The following is a 26,827-nucleotide window of genomic DNA, read 5'->3' as shown; positions in this document are numbered from 1 at the left end:
GGAAGTCACGGCAGCTGTGTTGAAATCAGTTCGCCCGGTCTTAGAAGCTTCTGCTCACGCCGAGGCCAGCGACGGTCGGGCGGACCCCCTGACGCCTACTCTGCAGCACTGCTGACCTGACGCCGCTGCCACGCCATGTCCACCCCTCCGTTGGCTGCGTCAGGGATGGCGCCCGGGCCCTTCGCCGGGCCCCAAGCCCAGCAGGCGGCCCGGGAGGTTAACACCGCATCGCTCTGCCGGATCGGGCAGGAGACGGTTCAGGACATCGTGTACCGCACCATGGAGATCTTCCAGCTCCTGAGGAACATGCAGGTGGGAAGGAAGGAGGGCTCCGGTCACGGCCGTGCGTGGAGAAAGCGGGATGTTTCTGCGAGGGAGGGGTCTGCTGGTTTAATTGTTACGTGGGGTCCCTGGGCGTCGACGCAGCTGCCCTGGCCAAACCTCGAGTATGTGGTCTCCCCCATTTACATTCAGAAGCGTTCCCCAATAATGTGTCTGTCCCCAAGATGTGGAGGTGATGTTTTCCAGGCCGGATTTCTGGAAGATTGAAGCCACATTTTCTAGATTCGACCAGGTTCTCAGGTTTCTAGGCGAACTCTTGTATCTTTCAAGGTAGAGGTGAGTCTCATTCCGCCATGCTCTTGGGATTATTTTAATCTCATCTTTTTCCACAGAATACTTTTTGAGGGTCCAAGGTGTTGAATTCAGATTCTGCTAAGCATTTTGTTAAACAGCTTTATTTTGGTATAACTGACGTACAGTACAATGCATTTAAAGTTTTGACACATGTGGACGTGTGAAACCATCCATCACCCCACAAAGTTTCCTCGTGCCCCTTTTAAATCTTTACTTCTGGCCTTCCATCCACAGCCAATCTCTGCTTTGCTTTCTGGCACCGTAAATTAATTTGCATTTTATAGAGTTTCATATAACATACACTATGATTTTTGGTACAGGCGGGCGGTGTGGCTCCTTTCACTCAGCATATATCAGTAGTTCCTTCCTCTTCATTGCTGAACAGTGTTCTACCGTATGAATATAACACAATTAGCGTATCCGTTCATCTGTTGATGGACATTTGGGTTGTATCCACTTTGGAGCTCTTATAAATAATACTGCTATGAGTGTTCAGCTACAAATGTTTGTGTGAACATGTGTTTCATTTCTCTTAAGAAGATAGATGCCTGGGAGTGGAATTGCTGGGTTAAAAGGGAAATGTCTGTTTAACATTTTAAGAAACTTTTCCAAAGTGGCCACACCATTTCACATTTTCATCAGCAGTGCTTGAGCCTTCTAGTTACTCCTCATTCTTGCCAGCACTTGTTATTGTACGTCTTTTCTTTTTTTTTCTGTATTGTATGTCTTTGTTTTGTCTCCCAGTCTGTGGCTTTTCATTCTCTTCATATTGCCTTTTGAAGAACAGATATTTTAAATTTTGATGGAATCCAATTTATTGATTTGTTCTTTTACAGATTTTGCTTTTAGTTCCATATCTAAGAAATCTTTGTCTAACCCAAGGTGGCAAAGATTTCCTATGTTTTCTTCTGGAAGTTTTATAGTTCTAGATTTTACATTGAGGTCTATGATCCGCATGGAGTTAATTTTTTTATATAATGATAGATATGGATTTTTTTTTTTGCATTTGGATATCCAATTATTTCAGCACCATTTTGCTTATCCTTTTTTTTTTTTTTTTTTTTTTTTGCGGTACGTGGGCCTCTCACTGTTGTGGCCTATCCCGTTGCGGAGCACAGACTCCGGACGCGCAGGCTCAGCAGTCACGGCTCACGGGCCTAGCCACTCCGCGGCATGTGGGATCTTCCCGGACCGGGGCACGAACCCGTGTCCCCTGCATCGTCAGGCGGACTCTCAACCACTGTGCCACCAGGGAAGCCCTTGCTAACCCATTTTTAATGCTTATCTTTACTACTATGGGATGTGGATATCATTCTTGTTTTATGGATGAGGATTCTATGATTCTGAGAGGTGAAGTGACTTGTCCAAATCTAGTCAGTATAGGGTAAATTTGAATCCAGGCCCTCAGACTCTTAGAACTTTAGAACTCTTATTTCAGTTGGTGCACTAAAGAATGTTTTATTGCCTTTCTTTTTTTTAATGGTTGAGGGTTTTTTTTCCTATTGATTCTAGAAGTAATATAGTTGTATGGAAATATTTTAAGACCATGTCAATAAAGCCAGCGTGAAATAAAATACAAAGGGAATCCAAGAGAAGATATGAAATCTTTGGCAATTGTTTTAAAAATTAATGGATTAATATATAAGATGATTAAAGTATGGGTTAAATGATCTCAGAATTTAGCAAATATTTCTTTATTTTCAACCTGCTGTATTGGACTAGTAGAGCTAATAGCTAATATCTATCAAGTACTTTCCTTGGTCAGGTATACTGTTATAAGAACAGTTCTAAGAAGTATTTTTATCTCTATTTTACAGTTAAGGAAATTGAGGCTTAAAGAGAGAAGACTTTACCCAACATCACACATGACTGGTAGCTCGTCCTACTAACCTCTTTATAATACTAACTTGCTGTCAAACAATTTGTACTATTAACAGAAATATAATACACATCCATAACTGACACTGAAAGAACTGAACTCTTTCAAAAAAGTATTATTAATAACTAGATTACCTGTGGACATATATTCTAAACCAATTTGTAAGGGACTACAATAGTTATTTCTTTGTGCTTCTTATATTGTGAATCCGGTGATTTAACTCCTCTAAGACCCTGTGGGCCATATCATAATTGGCTGGAAATGAAGCAACAGTGTGCTCCTTCATTTATAAAAAGCTGAGAGAAGTGGTACAAACAAGACGACATATAAGCTATTTATTAATGCATTCTTTTAAGTATTTAAATTTTTAAAATTATCTTCTATATTATTAATCTAGAAGGATGAAGTGCCATAAATATCAACTGCTGAGGTTATTTCTGAGCATTTGTTTTAGAGAAATGGTTCTTTATTAGTTGTCCTTTAGCCTCTTGAAAATCTAATGAAAACCATGGACTCTCTTCTGAGAAAAATGCACATGTAAACATTTTGAATAAAATTTCAGGGGGTTAACAGATGTCTCCCTAAAGATCGCTAGATCCCAGATTAAGATTCTCTGCATAAGAAAGTATTGCTTTGGTTCTATTTGTTATGCTTTAAATCTTAAAAAAAAAAATTGTTTTGAATATATAATAGAATATATTCGTATATTCTGAACATATTCAGAATTCAGAAATAAAAAAGGACATTACAGTGAACATTCCCCCTCCCATCACTATCTGCTAGCTAACTTCTCTCCACAGGTGATGATTATTATTGATTTTTATTACTATCCTAATATATCCTTCCACATAGTCTGTGCATATTTAAGCAAATGTATATTCTTTCATTTCCTCCCTTTTTGCACAGATAATACTGCTATATTATACACATTTTGCACCTTGCTTTTTTCATTTGGTACATTTTGGAGTTTATTCATATCTATACAGAAAATACTTCCTTTTCCTTTTGAGGTGTATAGTATAGTAATCCACTGCATGGACATACTGTGCTTTATTTAGCCAGTCCTCTAGTGAAGGGCATTTAGATGGCTTTTAATCTCTCACTGTTATACTGTAGTGAATGCCTTCCTACATAAATGCTCAAGTATACCTGCAGGATAATTCTTAGAAGTGGCTTTGTGCTTCTGTAATTAGATAAATTATGATGAATTGCGCTCCATGGGAGTTGTACCAGCTTATGCTACCATTTCCTGACCAACAATCAGGCTGAGACTAACACAGCAAATTATATTTCTGGATCTTTGATCATTTGATAGGTGAAAATCTACTTTACATTTCTCTTAGTCTTAATGAGTTCCAGCATCTCTTCATATTTTTATGAATCATTTCTGTTTCCTTTTCCGTTAACTGCTTGTTCATACTATTTGCCCATTTTTCTATCTTTTTTTTTTTTTGGTCTTTTTTACCCTCTCCCCCAACTTATAAGATTTGGCTATTTACATATTAGAAAAACTTGCTCTGTATGATATAACTTGCAAGAATTTTTCCCCCCAGTCTGTTGTTTACCTTTTGCCATACATATATTTGTTTAAGGTAGCTGAATTTATCAGTCATTTTAGGTTCAATGTCTAAGTCAGGAAGTCCTTCCCCACTCCAAAATCAGGAAATATTCAGTTTTGTTTCAATTTTTATACTTAAAACTTTGATCTGTATGGAATTTATCCTAGTATGAAGTGTAAGGCATGGCCCCAGCTTTACTTTTTCCAAAAAGTTGATTGAATAATTCGTTTTCCTCTCCATTGATTTCAGATGCTACTTCATATAAATGAGTCAATTTATGGATGCTCTGTTCCACTTAGCTGCCTTCTTTTATGTAGTAATGGCAAACTTTCTTACATTTATTGAGGCTCTATAAAGTATTTACACTTATTTTTCAAAATCGCCTTGGCCATTCTTGCTTATCTTTCCACATATACTTTAGAATCACCTTAATAGTTCTGAGAAAATCCTGTTAGTGCTTTTATTCCATTGATTTAACCTAGAGAGACTTTATATTGGTATGATGTTGAGTCTTATTAACCGAGAACACAAAATATCCTTTTTTGTGTCTCTATGAAGTATTTTAAGTTTTCATATTTATCTTGACATTTTTTAAGTCAAATATTTTATCTGGATATTTTATCTTTATTGTTGCTGTTGTAAATGGGGTCTTTTTCCTTTCTTATTTTCTTTTGTTTTTATATATGAAAGCAGAGCTATGGTTTTCTGTGTATTACTTTTGTACCCATCTCTCTCTTGACTTCCTTTATTGATAGAACTTTATATCATTTGTAAATAGTGACGATTATGCCACAGCTTTTTAATATTTCAACTTTTTTTTCCTTCTCTGATTGCATCGGCCGGTACCTACGGAACAGTGTTCACTGGTAGTATTAGTGGTCTTAGTAGACACATCCTGTTCTGTTCCTGACTTTAGTGCAGATGCTTGTAATATTTCCAACATTCATCGTGGTGCTGACTTTTTAACTGAGATAAATGTATTTTATTGTGTTGGGGAATTTTTATTAAGAGTTTTATATTTGTTTTAAGAATGGATGTTGAATTTAGTTGAATGCCTTTTTAGTGTCTAGCGGTATGATCACATATTTATTTACAGATATTCAGTATTCATTAGTGAGATGGTTACTGATGAGCTTGTTAGCTAAGCATCTACATTATATAGTATATCACAAGAGCTCCTAGGCACTATTATAACTTATACTCTATGGTATAGGAAACTTATCTCTCTCATGTTCACTGCTCTACCTCAGCTTCTAGAACAGTGCCTGACAACATGAAAAGTAAATTTTTTGAATGAATTAATTGCTCCCTTCTTTGAGAAGCTGATGCTCTATGTGAAAACTAATACCCAAACTTGCTAAGAGGGTGAATTTGAGGAGGGTGGTTCTTTGTATTTCAAAGGATTTTGTTTTCCTTTATGAAAGGAGTTATCAAGAGTTCTTTTGCATAACACAGAATTCTTAGTGAATTTTAAGTGTCCATTTATGGAAAAAATAATTCATGAAAGTAAAATAATCCAGACTGTACTTCAAGACTTTCTATGTGTGTACACTATACTAAATACAGGGATATAAATGTCAGCTGCTTCTAGTCTTTATTAAGTACAAAATATGGGCAAAGTACTCAACGTAGTCAGTACCATAATAAAGGTAGAGCCTCCTTCTGTATGCAAGATGTAATCATTATACTTATTATCACCCAAACAAGAAAGCAGTGACCCTTTGAAACTTTTCTCTTATTTGATAATGTTTGTGAAAGTTCATAAATTGAAAGGTCATGAGAAATCCTATGTTGTATTGGGGGGTGAACTCTTATAATGCTTTTCTCCTTTAAACTGTTTTGACTAATTCAGTCCTTGATACTTTTATCGTATTTCTTTGAGATATAATCCTCAGAATGTTTTAATTCTTGAGAATTTCCAAAAATCCTAATAAAACTCATTTCAAAGAATTTCAGAAGATCTCCTTAACTTATAAACATAACATTACAGGATATTTGGAAATGAGAGAAAAGAAGAAAATGAATTATTAAGCCTACCTTCCTATTACATCTTTTATCAACTATTACACCTTTTAACAACTACGTATAGGCCTTTACAGTCTTTTTTTTTTTTTTTAGTGTTTATGGTTTTACCTACTTGTGACAATAGTGTGTCTTGTTTTCTTTCTTCTCTGAACACTCTACCAGGCTCTTTTTTTTTTTTTTTTTTTGCATTCCTACCTCATCTGTTTAGAAAAGAAAAAAAGGATGAACTGAGGTTTAGAAAGACTGGACTGATCTTCTAGCTATTAGACAGTAGTTTGGGTTTTGGTTTTTAAGTCACTTTATTCCCCAAGGTAAGTGTATGTATGAGTGCTTATAATGAAATTACCTCGTATACTAGAAAACATGGTACAAATTTTGTTAATTCTAATTTCAGGATGATTTCACAGATAAATTGTGGGAATAAAATACTGTAAAGATGTACAGAGAAAGGAAGATTTTGTTTGTGAGTTTCAGCACTGCACAAAAGGTGCATTTAGTTCTAAATAAGTAGTAGTTTTTCCATTTATCTGTGATTTTTGTCATTTCAGTATATATTTTTGGCTTCTTTTGATAAAATTCCTGAATTAAAAATATATAAGCATCCAACACAGAGTTATGATCATAGCAGTTACTTGTAATAATTTATTAATGATATTCAAGTACAGATTGATTTGCACCTATCTCCTGCTATTGATTTCCTTTTAAAGTAAAACTTCTGTACGCGGGCCTCTCACTGTTGTGGCCTCTCCCGTTGCGGAGCACAGGCTCCGGACGCGCAGGCTCAGCGGCCATGGCTCACGGGCCTAGCCGCTCCGCAGGATGTGGGATCTTCCCGGACCGGGGCACGAACCCGTGTCCCCTGCATCGGCAGGCGGACTCTCAACCACTGCGCCACCAGGGAAGCCCTTAAAGTAAAACTTTTGGTGACAGCTTTATGTTTTAATGCATACCTTGAGTATCTTAATTATCTTATCATATTTAAGGTATTTTGAGATTATTTTTGCAACAGTGGCAGCATACTCTTCTTTTTCTTCTGCTGAAAAGTCTTGATCTTAATTTTTTTCTTTTCTTCTTCTTTTTCTTTATTGAGAAGCTGCCAAACGGTGTCACTTACCATACTGGAACATATCAAGACCGGTTAGCAAAGCTACAGGATCATCTTCGCCAACTCTCTATTCTCTTCAGGAAGCTGCGATTGGTCTATGATAAATGCAATGAAAACTGTGGAGGGATGGATCCCATTCCAGTAGAGGCAAGTTTTAGTGGTAGAGGGAGGATGAGTCTAAGATAGTCTCAGGACATTTGTAATTTTTTCCTTTCTCTCTTCTGTTTTCACCATATTTCCAGATTATGAAACATACTGGTTTTGCTTTTGACTAGAGAAGATGAAATTGTGATATATATATATATATATATATATATATGCATAGAATTATTACTGTCTTTTCTTGTTAATAATTTCTAGTAGACTTTAACATCCAGGCTGATAGTAAATTTTTGTTGTTGGGAGGAGAGGGTTGTCTGTGGCAATTTTTATTATTGCTTCCAGTGTTTCATTTTAATTAAATCAGTGCATGATGTTTTAGTAGGCATATTAATAGTATTGTAAAATCCTTTTAAAGTGGTTTTCATGTAAGTTCTTTACAGATAAAAGGTTATAACTATTTTTATCATTATTAATTTAAATTATCTTAGTGGAATCACTCTAGTTTTTAAATATTTTTTAAATTTAATCTCGGATCATAGATATATTTTAGTTAATTAGGTATATGATATTTTTATAGGTGCCCTTTTCCTGTTGACAAGTTATATGTCTGCCACCAAAGGTAGCTGGGAAGGTTTGGATGTTCTCTCATTACATATAAGGAACAGTTTCCTGTGATCAGTGCTTTCTTTTTTGAGTGATCAGCATGTAAAGAGTGCACAGAGAAAGAGTAAACTGCAAAACAGCCTGAAAAGAAGGGGTCAGAGATGTGGAAGATGGGAAATGTGGTTGACATTGACAGATGCTGCAGAGAAGTTAAGGAAAATAAAGAATGAAAACTGTCCACCAGATTAATTGTTGGTATATTTGAGCAGAGCTTCTGTGAAAAGGTAGCAACAAGAAGTCAGATCACAGTGAGCTGAAGATTAAACAGGAAATAAGGAACTGAAGCCAGAAAGTGGATATCCATCTTTCAAGAAGGTTAGATTAAAAGCAAGAGAAGAAAGCAGTAGATGGAAGGAGGGATAGAGTTGAGGGTTAGGGATTTTTTCCTCCAAATGGGAGAACATGTTTAGATAAAAAGGAAGAAAATGGTAGGGTAAGGTTGGGGAAAATAAATAATGAAGACAGGAGGGCAGAGGAATCAGGGCACAGGAATGGAGACAAAGTGTCTTCAGGAGGAAGGACCACTCTGCTTGTGTTAGGAGAGAGGAAAGGAAGAAAGTGGCTGTGAATGTGGGCAAGTTTATATTTGTCCCAAGAATTCATAGAAGTTTGGGCAGATTGACTCCTGATTGTACCAGTTATTTACCTCTGTCCTGTTCCTGCATTGGTAATATAAGATGGAAGGACTAGATAATTCCTGAAGTCTCTGTCACATCTACAAGAGGCTTCATCAAATAAACTTCATCACAAATCATATGTATTTAATTATAATCCTGCTAGAAGTTTCATTGCTATATAAATTTTCTTCTCTTACAAAAAAACTTTCTCCCAACTAAAAGACATCTAGAAATCTGCACAGACACTAGATAGTAAGTAAATGACATTTATATAATACGCATCCATGAACTTCCTTTCTTTTTAGTATAGATGAAGGAAAGCCTGTTCCATCTCAATGAACTATAAATTTCGTAAGGGTAGGACTTATTTGTCATTTGTCTTATTTGTCATTATTTTTGCAGTGTCTCCCCAGCCACTATCTGCCAATTAAATATTTGCTGATTGACTGAGTAGGATATTACTTAATTACATGTGACAACTAATTTTGCTAAAAGGACTATTTTGCAAAAGAAATCTGAAAAGCTAATGTGTAGAGTGCACTGAAATGATAGACTTCTAAGGCTTTTATTTTAGGCTGTCATTTGAATTAAAATATATTTTTGTACTATTAAGAGAAAAGTATAAAAAGTGATCTTAATCGGATGCATTATCTATACCAGTATAATTGGAAATTGTGTGTCATATGTTTGACTTTTTTAACTTTTGTCACTGCCAGCAACTTATTCCATACGTGGAAGACGATGGCTCAAAGAATGATGACCGGGCTGGCCCACCTCGTTTTGCTAGTGAAGAGAGGCGAGAAATTGCTGAAGTCAATAAAGTGAGTTGCTAGTCTGTATGTTTTATATTTCCGAATTATTGATACAAATTACAGGGGAGTCTGTGTAACTCAACAACATAATTTGAATTATAGAATTACCTGAAGTTGTTTCTGTGACAAATTTAACCTACTTAGAGTACAACCCAGGACTAAAAGGTAAGCAGAAATGCCATCTGAATAGTCAGACGAGAGACCACAGAATTCAGGCAGTAAAGCTCTTAGAAAAGCCTCATAGGCACTCAGTCACAACCCATTTACTTTCTTCTTTTCTAGGCAGAATTGTAGCTCTCTAGCTTAGAGTGTATTTGGAGGAGCAAATGATAAAAATTTACAAGTAGGAGAGGTGAATGTCTCAACAGCTGAATAAGAAATTGAGTTATCAAAGCACTACCCCATCCCACCCTCCACCCCACAAAAGTTCCTAACTTGAATTTATTGCTGAGTACTTTTAGAAGTTCAGAAGATAATGTTCAGATAGTTCTCTAGAAACATAGGGAAATAAGGAATGTTGTCAGTTCATTCTGTGGTGGAAACAGTTCATTCTGTGGTGGAAACATGGTTACCAAAACCTAACAAATAGCACAGTAAATAAAACTACCAATCTCGCTCCTTCACTTACAAATACATGCTCCCACCTCCTGCCCCACTCCTGGAATTCTTAATGCTAGTTAATAGAATTCATCAGGGTATTAATTAATCCACCACAGCCACAGAGGGTTTTCTGAGGTAGAGGAGGATGACTCAGTTTACATATAATATCAGTAGATTAAATTGAAAAAAAGAATGCTTAAAACTATTAACAAGATAGTCTTTTTTTAAAAAAAACTTATTTCAGATAAGTAGCCAACATTTTTCATTGAGATGAAATATAGGCATAAAACAGGATGCCTTACACCACTGTGTTTGATACTATTTTAGAAGTTATAGCCAGTGAAACTGAAATAAACTTTAGGAAACGGGTTATAATATTATGTACAAATCTGTTAAGTTCCTTAAGCTTGTACATAACATTTTAACTCAAGCTTAAGCTCAAAGAAGCTCATTGATGAGAGTCAATAAGTGTTTGAAAGAAGAGCTTAATACAAGATTGATACCATTTTTCTATAATGCCATAAAGAAATTAGAATGTGAGATCCTATTCACAATTGCAGCAACAAATATTAAGTAGTTAGGAATTATTTCCATGATATATGTAACTAAACTTATTAAGATACATAAAAGAAGTTTTGAATAGTTGAAAGAACACATTAAGTTCTTATATGGGCAATAACTATTCTAAACAGTAACAGTCCAAATCCAAATATGAATTCTCTTGAAACTGCACAAAACTAGTAAGATTTTAGCGCAATACCAATCAAAAAACAAATCCAAATAAAATGCAAATTGGATTTTCTTGAGAGCATACTAAAATACATATATAAAACAATTCCTATAAGAGTAATAAAATAAAGAACTCTTTGCTTCAAAAACTAAAACGTGATATCAAGTATATTGTAAAAACAATAATTAAGTGTGAAATACCGGCACAAGAATAGATTAGTAAAATAATAGCCAGAAAAAGTCTTCCTATTGTATATGAGAATTTAATATGACGTAAGAGGGATTGTGTGGAAAATTAGTCTTTCAAGAGAGACACTTTGGGGGAAAATTAAGCTAGCTTTTACATTACACCATGTGTCAAAATGAATTTCAGAGTTGAAAATAAGACTTCCAAAACAAAGTATTGGAAAATTAAAAGAAAAATGTATATCAAAACTCAGGAAAAAAGAAAAAGATGGATAGATTTTTCTAAAATAACATTTAAAACAGTTTTTAAGAGGTGAAATATAAATTAAGAAGAATAGTTCCACCAAATTTGACAGTAATAAGCATAAACAATTTACAGTAGGAAATTATGAGGGGATTGGGAACTTTTAATTTAGGTCTTGAAGAATAAGTGGTGTTTGGTAGTACAGAGATACAAGACATTCATTTATTAAGTGTTACATGTTTCTGTTGATAATCTATGTATTAATTCACAATGGATGTGTTCTATTATTTTTCTCTATAGTAAGGATATTATTTATAAAATACAATGAAATGTATATATAAATAAAACACAATTGTGATGGTAACTTTGATTTCAGAGTACCACATGTGACATACATATAGTTTGTTCTCTACCATAGAAGATATTATGATATTTGCGGGGGGGGGGGGTCAGGGGGAGGGCGGGGGTAAGCTTGTGTAACTTCAGAAAGATGTAATTTTTCTAAAGGTAAGTTTCATTTCACTTTCCATTTCTCTAAGTTCCTCTTTTTTTCCTAATATGATGGTTTAGTCATAACCTATTATTGATTTTTTTTAAAGACCTATCATATAATCAGACTATAGTAATACTTTGACAGTGTGTAATCAAAAAACTCTTACTAGCTATTGACGTAGAATTTTGTGAATTTTAAGTAAAGGATGTAATTGATATCAAGACTGTGATGTATAAGAGTATTTCTTTCTCCACATGAGGATGTAGCTCTCTGTACAGTCTCTCTCTGTCCTGGACCCACCTACATACTTTCCTTCCCCCAGTCCTTTCAATGCGGTTGTCGTAATTGGGGTTCAATAAATATTCTGTGTTCATATTATTATGGCACGTAAATACTGCTTATTGCTAAGCCACATAGTAAACTAGAATTACATTTCCTTGAATAATTATTTTGTTTTCCTAAAGTTAATAGTTCTGTAATTTTGAAAAATTTTGGTTAGTTCTTTATGCATCTGTGGCCGCTCCTCAGTACTGTTTTCCAACTTTCCAGAATCAAATTATCAGACGACTTACAGGTTTCCCCCCCACCCCCACCCCAAGTCCTCCCATCTCCTCAGGTCTTGGTTGAATGCTCCCTGGGCCTGCTGTTCATCTATTGCCCTGGGGCTTTCCTTCACCTCTTCTGTTGGTTTCACTATTTCCTCAATCTCCTATCTTTCTCTTTCTTGGTTTATTTCTCCCTCGGTAAGGTCCATGCGTCAGTGGCTTCTTTAGGAGGAATGCAGGGACTTTCGCCTTCACGTATCTGTCCAGTTGATCGTTTGGCTAGATATAAAATTCTATGTTGTAAATCAAGTTCCCTCAGAAATTAGAAGGTATTCTTCCATAATCTTCTCATACAGGGTTTGGCAAACTTTAAAGAACCAGATAGTAAATATTTTAGGCTTTGTGAGACATGTGGTCCTTGTTCATTTTTTTTAAAAATTATTTTTTTATTTTTGGCTGCGTTGGGTCTTCATTGCTGCGCATGGGTTTTCTCTAGTTGCGGCTAGCGGGGGCTACTCTTCCTTGCGGTGCATGGGCTTCTCTTGCGGTGGCTTCTCTTGTTGCGGAGCATGGGCTCTGGGCGCACGGGCTCAGTAGTTGTGGCTCATGGGCTCTAGAGCACAGGCTCAGTAGTTGTGGCACACAGGCTTAGTTGCTCCGCAGCACATGGGATCTTCCCGGACCAGGGCTCGAACCCGTGTCCCCTGCGTTGGCAGGCGGATTCTTAACCACTGGGCCACCAGGGAAGCCCATGGTCCTTGCTCTGATGTAAAAACCATCCTTAGCTCGTGGGCCTTACAAAAACAGGTCACGTGCCATAGTTTGCCAACCCCTGTTATGTTTTGTTGTCTTTGCAGATGGAGGCTCTAAAAGATCTGGTGAGCATCTGATGCTTAAACGTGAGCCATTTATATTTGGGAGGAAGCACTGGAAAGCCTATCGCAGGCTTTGTGAGTTGGCTTCATCATAGCGAGATCTGGAAGCAAGCTGGCTCTTCTCTTTGGGGGGAGCCCCAACTATCATTTACTGAGGCTTTTTTTCTTTAGGGCTATTCCATTTCTTCAGAGGAGAATCTTCCAGTGCCCTAAATAGAGTGTAGTCTCATGTCTTCTTGCCGTCTGCTGTGCTGGTGGCACTGAATCCCCAGCTGTTCTGGTTCAATTTCACAGGAAACAAACCTCTCGCTCCCTGAAACGTGGGACAGGACGCGGGAGAGGGTACTCAGTCCCCCGTTGGTGAGGAGTGGGAGAGAGCACCTGGGCTCTCGCGCGTCCCTGTAGCTGTTTCCCTCCAGTTTCTGTCCCCGGGGCCTCACGTGCTGACTTTGTGATGGCACCTGTCTCCAGGTCTCCGTGGCGGATCAGCCCGTTCTCACTGGCATCCTTCCTGCATCTATCTGGGTTGTACAGTAGTTTCCTCCCACGTCATTTATTGCTCCCCTTCTACTTTTCATTCTTAACATGTGCCACCTGACATCTACTGTTGTCTCCTTTCTGATCATTTTTCTCCACATGGATTTATATAGCTTTTTCATTCCTCTCCTGCCATTTTATTAGGGTTTGAGAAAAAAGAAAAGATAAACACATGTGTTTAGTCCACAGTGTTTATCTGCAACAGGCTTACTTCAATGAACAAAGTAGTATTTCTGAACGTTCATCTATTTATGGAATAAAAGCCCATATTTTAAATTCTGTGTTCCCATTTATACTTCAGGCATTTGAGAACTCGTTTTGATTTTGAATAAACCATTTGAATCTGTTGAATTTGCTGTTGTACATACTTCTAACTTTGGCATAAAACTTGTTTTAGTTAACATAGTATTGAACTGAAGATTATTACAAAGAGGAAAGAATCCATTACATGTTTTAAATTAAACAGATTTAAAGCTTAGCCCTATATTTCCATGGGAATTTTTTTTTAAGAGAATTTAGAGAGAAACTATCTTCTCTTGAATGGCAGAGGAAGTATTCATTTGATTGGCCTCATGGCTCTCTCTTACTTCCTGGGAATTGTTACTGTAATTTGAGACAGTACTGGAGAATTAAGCAGTAAACAGAAACCAGAAAAAAAAAAAGAGGGAGAGGACTAAGATTTGGTTAACTCAAATTGAAATTCCCCTAAAAAAGGCAGAAGAAAATAAAGTTAACAGCTGAAAACCAAAGTGGACTTTTTGACCCAAAGAGATTTTTGACTCATTCCTTAAATAAAACATCATAAATGTGAATTGAATATAATACATATTCTGACTGTTAACCAAGTTATGTTATGTATAATTAGTGGTACTAAGGTATTTTAGTTTTTCTTTTCCCCTACTTCTTCCAACTTTGTACCTCCCTTCTAGAATATAAGATTAAAATATAATTGAAAAATTTTAAAACACTGAGTAAACTCATGATCAATTGATATATATTTTTCTGCCTTAATGGCACACATACCTGAGTGTTTCTGTGAAAAATATGTTTATTTTAAATAGCCACCTTCAGATGGTAAAATGTTGGCCTAAATACATAGTCACACAGATGCTATTAAAAGTAGTTTAAATTAACTGAGTTAATTTTTCAACTGCAGTTGACCCCTGAACAACACAGGTTTGAACTGTGCAGATCCACTCATATGCAGATTTTTTTCAATAAAATACTCCAGTACTACACAATATGCAGTTGACTGAATCTGCAGAAGCAGAACCATGGATACAGAGGGCAGACTGGGGGACTTGAGCATCCTCAGATTTTGGTACCGCGGCAGGTCCTGGAAGCAGTCCCCCACGGTGTTTAAGGGTCAGCTGAGTATCACTGTGTACTTGAGATTGTACAGAACATATTGATGGTCAGTCTGGTTTCTAACAACATATATATCACTGATGTCTACCATAGTGGCATGAAACTTTGGGGCATAAAATTTGTAATCAGTATTTGATATAAATCATCAGATGAAGAATGGCCTAATTTTAATAGTCAAATTTTTGGCTTTTTAAAATACTTCATTTTCTTTTCATATGTGCTTCAATCCATAAGCCTTAATACCCAAGTAAAGGATGAACACTTGTTTGAGACTATATTTTAAGGATATCAGAATGAGTTCTATTTTGCTTAAAAGTATTCTGTTAATGGTAAAATGAAACTGAAAGAGATATGTGGGTAGTTTTTACAGAGTTGACATATAATTGAGTTCAAGCTAGAAGTTAAAGCATTTTTGACCAATTGTCACAGCCTCTGTATGAATAGTAAATTGTATGAATAGTAAATTACATGGTATGACTTAGCATAAACATATTTTTTTAAGTATCTACTCTACTTACACATTCATCTGTTAATGTAACAAATTAGGCACAGATGATGGATTTTGATAACAGCAGCTGTCAGCCTCTGTTAAAATCAATCAGTGGCAAGATTGTATATATTAAATCCTATATCATGTCAGGAAAATTTATTTACAGTTTAACCACTAATAAGCATAACTGCCAGCTTTGCTGTTGATATTTTCATGATGTGTTTTGGCTCTAGGTATTTTACTTGTATGCTAATTCTTTTCAGTTAAAACTTTGTGGCCTCTTTGAGACAAACTGTCCAAATGCCTTATGACATATCATACTTAAAAAAAGTTTTACTATTCCCTAGAGTTGAATATTACCTTGAAAATTTCCCACATTTTTTAGTTCTCTTACTTTAAGAGTTAATGACGCTAAATTTTTTAAATGAGTATATCAGAATTTATATTTCCAAATGAGTATTCTTGAAAGTAGCATTTATTCCAGTGATGTAACCATTGTGGGAGCCATCTGTAACCTCTGTTTGGATATTGATTTGAAAGTCTGTTTCTAACCACTCAAGAATATACTTTTATTACTTCTAGTTACTCCTTAATTTATACTGAAAATGTGATCACTAAGCTTCATTCACCAGACTTGGCCTTTGAATGGTCTTCAACTGTTTCAAAACTTAAATACCTCCTTTCTCCTTTTCCATGGATACAGATTTGTCACTATTGAAGTTATTTAGGAGAACCCATCGCACACATCTGCCCAGTTAACCTTTTTCATTGCAGTTTAAATCATATTTCTTCTTCTTCAAGAATTTTAATGGATCCCCATTATCTACTAACAAGACCAAATTTATCCTTCCTTCCACTTTTTGCTCACCACCAACTTTTCTAGACCCCAAACAAAAATATTTTCCTTGTTTGCTGACCCTACCAGTTGGGGTTCCACAGCATCTGATATTTTTCCCCTGCCATCTGCCTTAACCAGGTTATGGTCTAGTCGTTTGGGCAGTAGCTTCTTCCTACTTCATATGGAGTTTCTTCAAGGCAACGGACCGTTTCTTACTCATTTTTCTTCCCTTACAGTGCCTAACCCAGAGCCGGGCACATAATATACCCTCAGTAAATATTTATGGAACAAAATGTGTTACAGGCTAAGAATTCCATTCCAAAGAGAAGTTCTGAATTTTTTTTAAGTGACCATATTCAAGATATGTTAGAAGGTACTAATTCAAATAATTTTTTTAAAATCAATTCATATTCTTTCTCTTCCTTTTATTCTTATTCAGTTGCTCTTCTCTACTTTCCTCCTGAAAAATGAGAATTGAGCAGGGAATCATGGTAGCTGAAGTCTCTCACAGCTTAGGGGAATGATGGCTTGGTGGAAAAGGGCAGCTGACTGAATCATTTTGAAGCCTTGAATTAGTTCCCTGAACTAAGCTTACTGGTTTTCATTACATGTGTCTGTGTAACTGATTTTCATCTTATGTATGGGTATAAACAAATTAGAACTGGCAAGGGCCTAATAGATTATATAATCCAATTTCTTGCGGAAGAAAACTGAGGATAAGGAATTTGTCTAAGATCAAATAGCAAGTTAGAGGCAAAGTCAGAACTGGAACTGAGGTTTTCGACCTCCCAATATACACCTTTATTCGTATATTCCTGTTTTGCTGCCACCCTTGATTGCTGGCAGAAGTTTCTTGGTCTCTAGGATGACAAAGCCTTAATAGGCAGCTACCGCATACTTAAGACAACAGAACTTAGAAGATCAGGCGTGTGAAACTGAACAAGGAGACTGAACACCTAAAGTACTAATAGTATCTTTTTCCCCAAAACTATGTTAAAGTGAGGTTTATGGTACTGAATACTGTATGCTTACCCTGTGTACTCTACGGTCATATGTTTTAATCTGACTGTGTTAATTCTCTTTTCAAATATGAATTAAGTTTAGTTAATATTGAAGTCTCTTTAAATTGCTTTTCTGTTTTCCAATAAGAATTTCTTCTTCCCTTACCTTCTTACCTCCTGTTACCTCTCTAACTCTAGATAGAATATAAGCAATTTATTTAATCTTAGTTTGCTCTTTAATGAAATCAAGATTAAGATTTTTAAGTCTCTTTATAATGAACATGTACTACTTGATCTGGAGGTATTTTAATATAGTATTTTTAAAATTATCTAACTAAATAATATTACTTCCAAATGTAATGTTTCCAAGAGGTTACTTAATAGTAATGATTATTATAATAACTAGTAAGCACTTTGAAATTCTCTATGTTATCTTGTTTTATCTACATAGACATTTACTACATAGGATTTGAAGAAAGGATGCTTAAAAAGAAGTTAACAAACTGTGGTCTAGTAGAAACCCAGATCTAGAGATACAGGGACACCTGCCACATGCATTCAGGGCATCCAGCAAATCTCAGTTACGAAGAAGCTTGTATCAGGGCTGTGCCATCTTGTCTTCAGTTTTCAGCATTAGGTCGCACTTCATGCTGAGAGCGAACAGTGACTTCTGCCACAGACCAGTTGCATCAGGCATTGCATTTTTATTATACTTTCTATTCTATATTGACGGTTTCTGTTCTGTGGCTACCAGTAACATTTGCTGAATGCTTACTTGTATGCCAGGCACAGTTCTGACACTTGACATGAATCAAATCTTTTGATCCTCATAAAAACTCTTATGAGGTAGGTTCAGTTATTATCCCCATTTTTCTGTTGTGGAAACTGAGGGACAGAGAGCTTAAGTAATCTGGCCAACATCATATATTTAGTTAGTGAAGGAGCTGAGTATAAACCCAGAGAGTTTGGCTCTAGAGATTGTGTTCTTAACCATTATGCTACACTGCCTCTTGGAAAATCTATGTACTTAGGTTTTATAACAAGTAAATATTTAGCTTATTTTCTTTGGTGGTAGAAGTGGAGGAGTGAAGGGAGGTGGGGGATGGAGCTGGAGGCCTCTGGGGGCTGAATTAGACTTCCTCATGCCTTGCAGCGAATGTTTGCGGCCAGAAAAGGATTGAGATCTTCTGCCTTAAGGAAATTAGCTTAATTTGGGCCTGGATCATTGGAGTTCTAACTTATGACATTTTAGTCTTGTACCTTCATGGTATATATTTCATGAAACGTTTCTGATAAATTCTTTTGTTTTCACAGAAACTCAAACAGAAGAATCAACAGCTGAAGCAAATTATGGATCAATTACGAAATCTCATCTGGGATATAAATGCCATGTTAGCAATGAGGAACTAAACTGATATTTAAATTTCCAGCATTACACAGGTTATACCATTTTTCCCCCCTCAAGTATTTTTTCCCTTTAAAGAAGATTATTTTATTCTAGTCACTAGAATGAAAGTTTCTTTCTTTCTTTTTTTTTTTTTTTTTTTGCGGTACGCGGGCCTCTCACTGTTGTGGCCTCTCCTGCTGCGGAGCACAGGCTCCGGACGCACAGGCTCAGCGGCCATGGCTCACGGCCCAGCCGCTCCGCGGCATGTGGGATCTTCCTGGACCGGGGCACGAACCCATGTCCCCTGCATCGGCAGGCGGACTCTCAACCACTGCGCCACCAGGGAAGCCCTCTGGCTATGTTTTATTCTAAACTCTAACCTGCCTGAGACAGACCTGGGTGGCTGATGGCTGCCCTTCAGAAGGCTCTGCTCCCAGCCTTTCCGTGTCACACTCTGGCAAATCCAGCACTGGCTTTGCCTCTTCCTCAACCTGGATGCCCTGTCCTCCCTTCCTTCTGTCTGGTTAAATCCTTAACAATCCTTCAAGCCTCCTGTGAACCCACTGCTGGCCCTCACATCTTTCCACACTGATTTCCACCATCTCTGAACTCTGCAGACTCCTGGGTCAATCACATCCTACCTTCTGCTCTTATGTTCCAGCTTCATGTGTGTGCTTTGTCTGCCCAGGTAGACGGAAAGCTCCCTGGGATTCAGATGAATTTTCCCTCTTCCTCCACCCAGCACAATGCTATAACCATCACAGATATTCAGTTAATAGTGTTCAAACTTGTTTGAATCAAAATTCATTTTAGTTCGTAAATTTCTACTGATTAGGAAATGATCTTTTTACTTTGTACGTTACCTTAAGCAGTTATTTCTCTTTTCACTATTCTGGATGCAAGAAACAATACTTTTGAGGTCAAAATATTTCCATATTAATGATTAAATTTATACATTAATGAATGCATTATTATTAATGATTGGCACCCATAAAATTAAAGATAAACCAAAAATCTTAGAATAAGCTCCTATACTACAATATCAAGAGGAGTTCAAACTCCATCATAGATGGAGTGCCATCTATGAACAGACAGTACAGAGGGCAATACTTTCTATACATTAAGTCACTAAGTCATTAAAACAATCATATGAATAAGGTATTATCCTTCCCTTTTTACAGGTGCTAGAAAGGGGGTGAGGACTGAAAGCAAAGAATATATTTTCCTTGGAGAATTAATCATAGAGGATCAACCAAAATGATAGATTTTGTGTGCCAGGCCCTGTTCTACACGTAATAACTCATTTAACCTTCACAACTTCGTGAAATAGTAACTATTAATTCTCCCACTTTACAGATCAGGAAATGGAAGCCCAGGGAAGTTAAAGCACTTGCCCCAGGCCACGCAGCTAGAAAGTAGCTGAACTGGATTCAAATCTTAGTCTGGCTCCAATGTCCTCATTCTTAACCAGTACACGGACTAGAAGATTCAAAAACGTGGGTAAAACATAGACAGATGTGCATGGTATTCAAATCTGAATGGCCCTGGAAGATCTAGACCTTGAGCTCCTCTTAGCAATCAGGTGACCCCTCACAGACACACACACACACACACAATGAGATGATATTAGTACAGCCCTTAGCATGGGCCTGGTCCATACAAGCACTTGGTAAATGTCAGGCACTCCTGCCATGGCCACCACTGTTTTCCCTTCAGGGGCAGTGGAAGGACCAGCACGACTTCAAGACTATGACTTCCTAGAACATGAGACTGGAGTCTTGCTTGCTTTCACAGGAGAAGATGCAGCATCCTTTATCTTATTTTCTCCTTCTGCAGTGTTATAAAGGACTATTTGAACAGGCAGGTCGTGGAAAGGAAAAAGAAAGTACTATTTGAAAAAACAGAGCTCACATCGTCTTCCTTTTTATTTCCTGCCCCAGATATCCTTTGCACTTTCTTTCGTCTATTTTCCTTGTCTCTAGTCACATACTTGTTCCGAAGCCAGCAGGCATTTCACCATAAGGAGAATCCAAATGCATCCAGCAAATCGGACCAGTACTTTGGCTGAGCACAGCGCTCCACTCTGTGAGGCCTGTTAGCTAACATTCAAGACCACCTGTGCTCCAAGGGCTCTTGGCGGAGTCCGAAATGCTCTTACAAGCCACAGTTGTTACAGAGCACAAAAGCTGGGCAAGAGGGGGGGGGTTTACTTCCTGGCGGGGGGGTAGATTGCCTTCTTCAGCCAGGGCAGTGCTTTCTGGAGGAATCTCCTGAAGAAACAGCAGCATCTCAGAGGACATGAACAACCGACCCGTGATGGGGCTTGTCATTCAAGGTGAATGTATCATTCTGAACATCAACAAGAAGGGAATCTTCCTGGCACACAATAGGCACCCAATAAATATTTCTTGAATAAATGACTCATAAGGTTATAAAGAATTTATGAAAATAATACACAACAGGTATTAACTTCTGTGCCCTGTGGTTTATAACCACTGCCTCACCCAATCCTTATAGACACTACTATGAGGTAAGTTTTATTAAAACCCTCATCTTACAAATGAGGAAACTAAGGTGAAATAGCTTGCCCGGGAGACATTCAGATAATCTTAGATTGAAACATATGCTCCTGGGACTTCCCTGGTGGCGCAGTGGTTAAAAATCCACCTGCCAATGCAGGGGACATGGGTTCGAGCCCTGGTCTGGGAAGACTCCCACGTGCCACGGAGCAACTAAGCCCGTGGGCCACAACTACTGAGCCTGCGCTCTAGAGCCCGTGGGCCACAACTACTGAAGCCCGCATGCCTAGAGCCCATGCTCCGCAACAAGAGAAGCCACCACAATGAGAAGCCTGTGCACTGCAACGAAGAGTAGCCCCTGCTCGCCGCAACTAGAGAAAGCCTGCATGCAGCAACGAAGACCCAACACAGCCAAAAATAAGTAAATTAACTAAATTAGTTTTTTTAAAAAAAACAACATATGCTCCTAAGAATCATGCTTCATTGCCACTCTTGAAGGAGCAGCTTTGCTTGACTATGTTCCAGAATGTTCTGGAATGTAAATACAGAACTTTCTCAACTTCTGTTGGGGTTATGTCCCGGATAAGCCCATCACAAGTTGAAAATATTGTAAGTCAAAACGGCATTTAATACACCTAACCTTCCAAACATCAGAGCTTAGCTCAGCCTACCTTAAACTTGCTCAGAACCGTTCCATTAGCCTAAGGTTAGACAAAACCATCTAATACAAAGCCTATTTTATAGCGAAGTGTTGAATATCTCATGTGATTTACTGAATACGGAAAGTGACAGAATGGTGGTAAGTGTATCGGTTGTTTACCTCGTGGTTGACTAGGAGCTGGGGCTCGCTGCCCCTGCCCAGCATCACAGGAGAGTATCAAACCACATATCCCTGGCCTGGGGAAGAGATCAAAATTCAAAGTACAGTTTCTCCTGAATGCCTATCACGTTCCATCATGAAGTCGAAAAGTCATAAGTCAGGGACCGTCTGTACTGAGCATCTGCCTCCAGTTCACACTACTCATGAAAGGGGCATCTTGAGCAATGTTTTGGTTCTGAATCTGGTGAGATGTCACAACCATATGACCTCAGCCTGCAAGGTAAATGTGGGTGTGGGGACCAGGGCTGCCTTCCTTGGCAGCTGGTCCAATTCAGCACCAGCCTATGCCAGATGGGCCTGCAGCCACTTTTACCAAAGACATGGGTCTCTGCACCTCGCAGTATAGTGTACTGCAGCAAAGTAGATAAGAGGAGCATATAAGAAGTTGTCCACTCCAGCACTTGAAAATTTCCAGTGAGGAAGGGCCGTTCTGTACCTTCCTTGAGAAGGAAGGAAGACACAGGGGTACTTTAGTCAGGCAGTTCAAGAACCGAGCCTTGGGCGCTTTCTGGCCCTTTGGAAGTGGAAGAGACCAATGCCTTTTGAATTCCACTTGAAGACACAGAGGAGGCTGCAAGAGCCATTGTTGGCCTGACAATGGAAGATGATTCTCATAGACAAGTTGATTGCTTTCTAAGAAGCAGACAAATAAAGCCAATTTCAGCAACCACCAAAGAGTCTGTGAGAACAGCTACTTCTGAAATGACAAAGAGATGAGAAACAAAAGAGAGGAAGCTTTACCAGCCAATGCATTTCCTCCATCTGGGAGGAAGATGGGTTTCACAGTGATTTCATAGTAGATCAATGAGCATCCTGTCCAAGGTTCTGGTCAAGTCTGTAGCCTGCTGAAGCTTATACAAACTTGGAAAATGTTACCAGGAAAATCTGATATGATGAGGCTTAAACCAGTCTAGCCAGCTGTAGAAAGAGTTCTTAAATGGAGAGGTATTGTTAAGTACTCAGACTGTTTTCTGAGCCTTTGAACTCTACTGTGATAATCTCCCTTCCTTCCCAGAGAAGGGAGAAATAGTCCGCTTCCCAACTAAGCAGTGAAAAAGATGTTAGGAGAAAAAAGAAACATGTAAGTGTGGGTATGCATATTTACACATACATGATATTTACAAAGTAATAATATAAAGCAATGTAAAGCAAAAAAAAATCATTGTACTGTTCACTCTATACATTAGAAGGTTCATAAAATAGCTGTAGCAATATTCATATTCAGCCCAAAGCAGTGCATCACACTTCCAATTTTTCTTTACATTTAACTAAAATGTGCTGAGTATCTATTCTGAGATGGCATTTTGTCAGGTGACTTACGTAGATCAAATTATTTAATTACCCCCAATTCTCCTAGGTGGTACTGACCTCACTTTTTAGATGAGAAAGTTTAGGTTCAGAGAGATCACATAACTTGTGTCTCACTTAGGATGCTTTGAACCTCAAGCAACAGAATACCTAGCAATGGCTTAAACAAAAACACTTCAAGTTATCCCCCAGAACAAGGAGTCTGGAAGTCTGGGTCCCAGGGTTGGGTCATTAAATTAACAACGACATCAGGGACCTTAGCTCTATCCATCCTTCCTCTCCTCCATCTTTGGCATGTTGGCTTCAGTCTTTAGGCCTCGTGTCTCATGGTTGTGTGATGGCTGTTGTAGTTCCAGACACCACATGTTTACACCACCAGACCACAAGCAAGATGGAGGGGAGCTGGGACTTCTTTGGCTACAGCACCCTTTTTCATCAGGGAAGAAAATTTTACCCTGAACTCCCTAACACACTTCTCCTTAAATCTAATTTGGCAGGAATGAATGGCATGACCACCTGTAGCCATAAGGGATACTGGGCAAGTGGGTATATAGCATTTAGTCATTGGCACTGGATGCTGGCTTTCCCAGGAAGGAAGCAGAGAAGAAGAAGAATTGGGCCAACATACACAGTGTCCGCACACTTACAAAGATTAGAGGTTGATAGAGCTGACTCTCACTTCAAGAAGCATGTACCGTTTATCCCACGGTATGCAGAAGCATAAGGAAGGAAAACCCTTCCTCAGATGGGAACAGCCCACAACTTTTAATACCAGTGCTCTATTCTTAAAGGAACAAATGGAAGGCTACCAAGAAGACTGATGGTGCTGTGGAACTGAGATTCCTTCTCCAGAGCGTGGGTGATCCGACTCCCTTTCCCGAGTGTCCCTTGAGTTTGAGGTCTGTAGGGAGCCAGGCAGACCTCTGCTTGAGAAGGCCTTGCCAGAGTTGAACCCACACTCCTGGGGTCTGAGAATGGGTGGGGATCTGAGAAGGGCATCTCATATCTGGCTTGATGCAGACTTTTCACTAGGTCAAGGCACTTGCCAGGCTTTTATTTTTATTATTATTTTTAAATTTTTATTTATTTATTTGCTATGTTATTGCTACCCCAACTTTCTGATTCCATTTGCACGGACTATCTTTCTCCATTCCTTCACTTTCAGTCTGTGTGCGTCTTTAGATCTGAAGTAACCTGTGGACAGTATATAGATGGGTCTTGCATCCACTCGGTCACCCTGTATCTCTTCATTGAAACATTTAATCCATTTACATTTAAAGTAATTGATAGGTATGTATGTATTGCCATTATGTTAACTGTTTTCTGGTTGTTTTTGTGGTTCTTCTCTGTTCTTTTCTTCTCTTCCCTTGTGATTTGATGACTTTCTTAAGTGTTTTGTTTGTATTCCTTTCTCTCTTATTTTTTGTGCATCTGTTACAGGTATTGGTTTGTGTTACCATGATTCATATATAAGAACCTACATATAGCAGTCTATTTTAAGTTGATGGTCACTTCAACTCAAGCACATTCTAAAAGCATTACATTTTAATCCCTCTCCAATGTGTTATGGTTTTGGTATCATATTTTACGTATTTTTATTTTTTGTATCAATTATTTTAGATATAGATCATTTTATTACTTTTGTCTTTTAAATTTCGTACTAGCTTTATAGCTGGTTGATCCACTACCTTTACTATATGTTTGCCTCTACCAGTGAGATTATTTTCATTCATAATTATCTTGTTTCCAGTAATGGCCTTTTCTGTTTAAAAAAGGTCCTTTTAAGATTTCCTGTGAGGCCAACTTAGTGTTGATGAACTCATTTAGCTTTTGCTTCTCTGGGAAATACTTTATATCTCCTTCAATTCTGAATGATATCCTTGCTGGGTAGAATATTCTTGGCTGTAAGTTTTTTCCATTCATTACCTTCAATATATCATACCATTACCTTCTAGCCTGCAAACTTTGCAGAAAAATCAGCTGATAGTCTTATGGGAGTTTCCTTTTATGTACCTATTTTTGTTTTCCTCTTGGTGCTTTTAAGGTTCTCTCTTTAATTTTTTCCATTTTAATTATAATATGCCTTGGTTTGGGTCTCTTTGGGTTCATCTTGTTTGGAAATCTGTGCTTCCTGGACTTGGATATGTTTTCTTTGCCAGGTTAGGGAAGTTTTCAGCCATTATTTCTTCAAATAGGCTTTCTGTCCTTTTCTCTCTTTCTCCTCATTCTGGAACCCCTATAATGTGAGTGTTAGTATGCTTGATGTTGTCTCAGAGGTCCCTTAAATTATTCTTTTTAAATTTTTTTTTGCTATCCCAATTGGGTAATTTCTACTACTCTGTCTTCCAGATCACTGATCCATTCTTCTGCATCCCCTAATCTGCTGCTGATTCCCTCTAGTGCATTTTTCATTGTATTCTTCAATTTTTTTTTAATATTTTCTATCTCTTTGCTGATGTTTTCACTGAGTTCATTCATTCTTCTCCCGAGTTTGGTGAACATGTTTATGATTATTACTTTGAACTCTTTATCTGGTGTTGCTTATCTCCATTTAGTTTAGTTCTTTTTCTGAGGTTTTGACTTGCTTTTTCTTTAGAGGGTACTCCTGGCTCCTCATTTTGCCTAACTCTCTGTGTTTGTTTCTATGCATTAGTTATTTCAGCTAAGTCACCCAGTCTTGAAGGAATGGCCTCATGTAGAAGGTGTCCTGTGGGGCCCAGTAGTGCAATCTCCCTTGGTCAACAGAGCCAGGGGCTCTAAGGGTATCCCCTGTGTGGGCTGCATGAATGCTTTCATTGTGGTTGGGCCACAACAGCTGCAGACACTCTGCTGGGCGGGGCTGGTCCCTGGCCCAGCTGTCTACGAGGTCTGGCTGTGGCTGCTGTGGGCGGCACTGGTGAGCAGCACTGATCCCCCTAGAGTGGGAGCTGCTTTGGAGGGGTACCAGTGCTGTCTAAGGCTGCCCATCAGGTGTGATGTGGCAGGGGGACACTTTGGAGGAGTGTCAGCTGGGGCAAGTCTCCAGGTGAGCAACAGGACAGGTGCTAGCAAGGTAGATGGCCAAAGTCAGAAATGATATCCACCAGCACTGGGCCAGCTAGGTAGAAGGAGAGCAAAAAGAAATGTGACCTGCCAGTGTCTCCATACCCAGAGAAAGTTCCAATAGACCCTTGTCCCTCTAGCACATGCCCTAAAATTAGTCAGTGACTCTGCTTCTTGTACGAGCCAAGTGCTTTTCAAGCTGCTGCCTCTGCACTGGGACTCAGGGAGAGTAAGTTTGTGTGCAGCCCCCTTAAAAACAGAGTCTCAGTTTCCCACACCCCTCCAGCTCTCCCAGACATAAGCCCCACTGGTTTTCAAAGCCAGATATTATGAGTGTTCATCTTCCCAGTGCAGGTTTCCCAAGCTGGGGAGCCTGACGTGGAGCTC

General features: G+C 38.2%; 1 protein-coding gene across 2 annotated transcripts; it reads left to right on the top strand.

The window, feature by feature from the left end:
• On the top strand, positions 1-22,754 carry MED30 (mediator complex subunit 30). 2 transcript variants are annotated; one of them, XM_082674730.1, is made up of 4 exons: positions 1-312; positions 7,193-7,351; positions 9,303-9,407; positions 18,619-22,754. In XM_082674730.1, the coding sequence occupies exons 1-4, from the start codon at positions 136-138 to the stop codon at positions 18,712-18,714; spliced, it is 537 nt and encodes a 178-aa protein (XP_082530856.1). In that variant the 5' UTR covers positions 1-135; the 3' UTR covers positions 18,715-22,754. The 2 variants fall into 2 exon arrangements, with proteins under 2 accessions (XP_082530856.1, XP_082530857.1); XM_082674731.1 differs by lacking the exon at positions 18,619-22,754 and adding an exon at positions 13,053-13,099.
• The last annotated feature ends 4,073 nt before the right edge of the window (positions 22,755-26,827 follow it).

Source organism: Grampus griseus, assembly GCF_964374135.1.
Source record: "Grampus griseus genome assembly, chromosome: 17".
Lineage (NCBI taxonomy): Eukaryota > Metazoa > Chordata > Mammalia > Artiodactyla > Delphinidae > Grampus > Grampus griseus.
Note: the sequence above shows the minus strand (reverse complement) of the source record. Positions and strands in the feature narration are given on the sequence as shown.

What these genes read in the sequence shown, in the direction of transcription:
- MED30 (XM_082674730.1), top strand. Translation starts at nt 136, where the DNA reads ATGTCCACCCCTCCGTTGGCTGCGTCAGGGATGGCGCCCGGGCCCTTC. An exon ending in AGCTCCTGAGGAACATGCAG is followed by an intron (nt 313 to 7,192) that starts GTGGGAAGGAAG and finishes TTTATTGAGAAG; the next exon opens with CTGCCAAACGGTGTCACTTA. An exon ending in AAATTGCTGAAGTCAATAAA is followed by an intron (nt 9,408 to 18,618) that starts GTGAGTTGCTAG and finishes TTGTTTTCACAG; the next exon opens with AAACTCAAACAGAAGAATCA.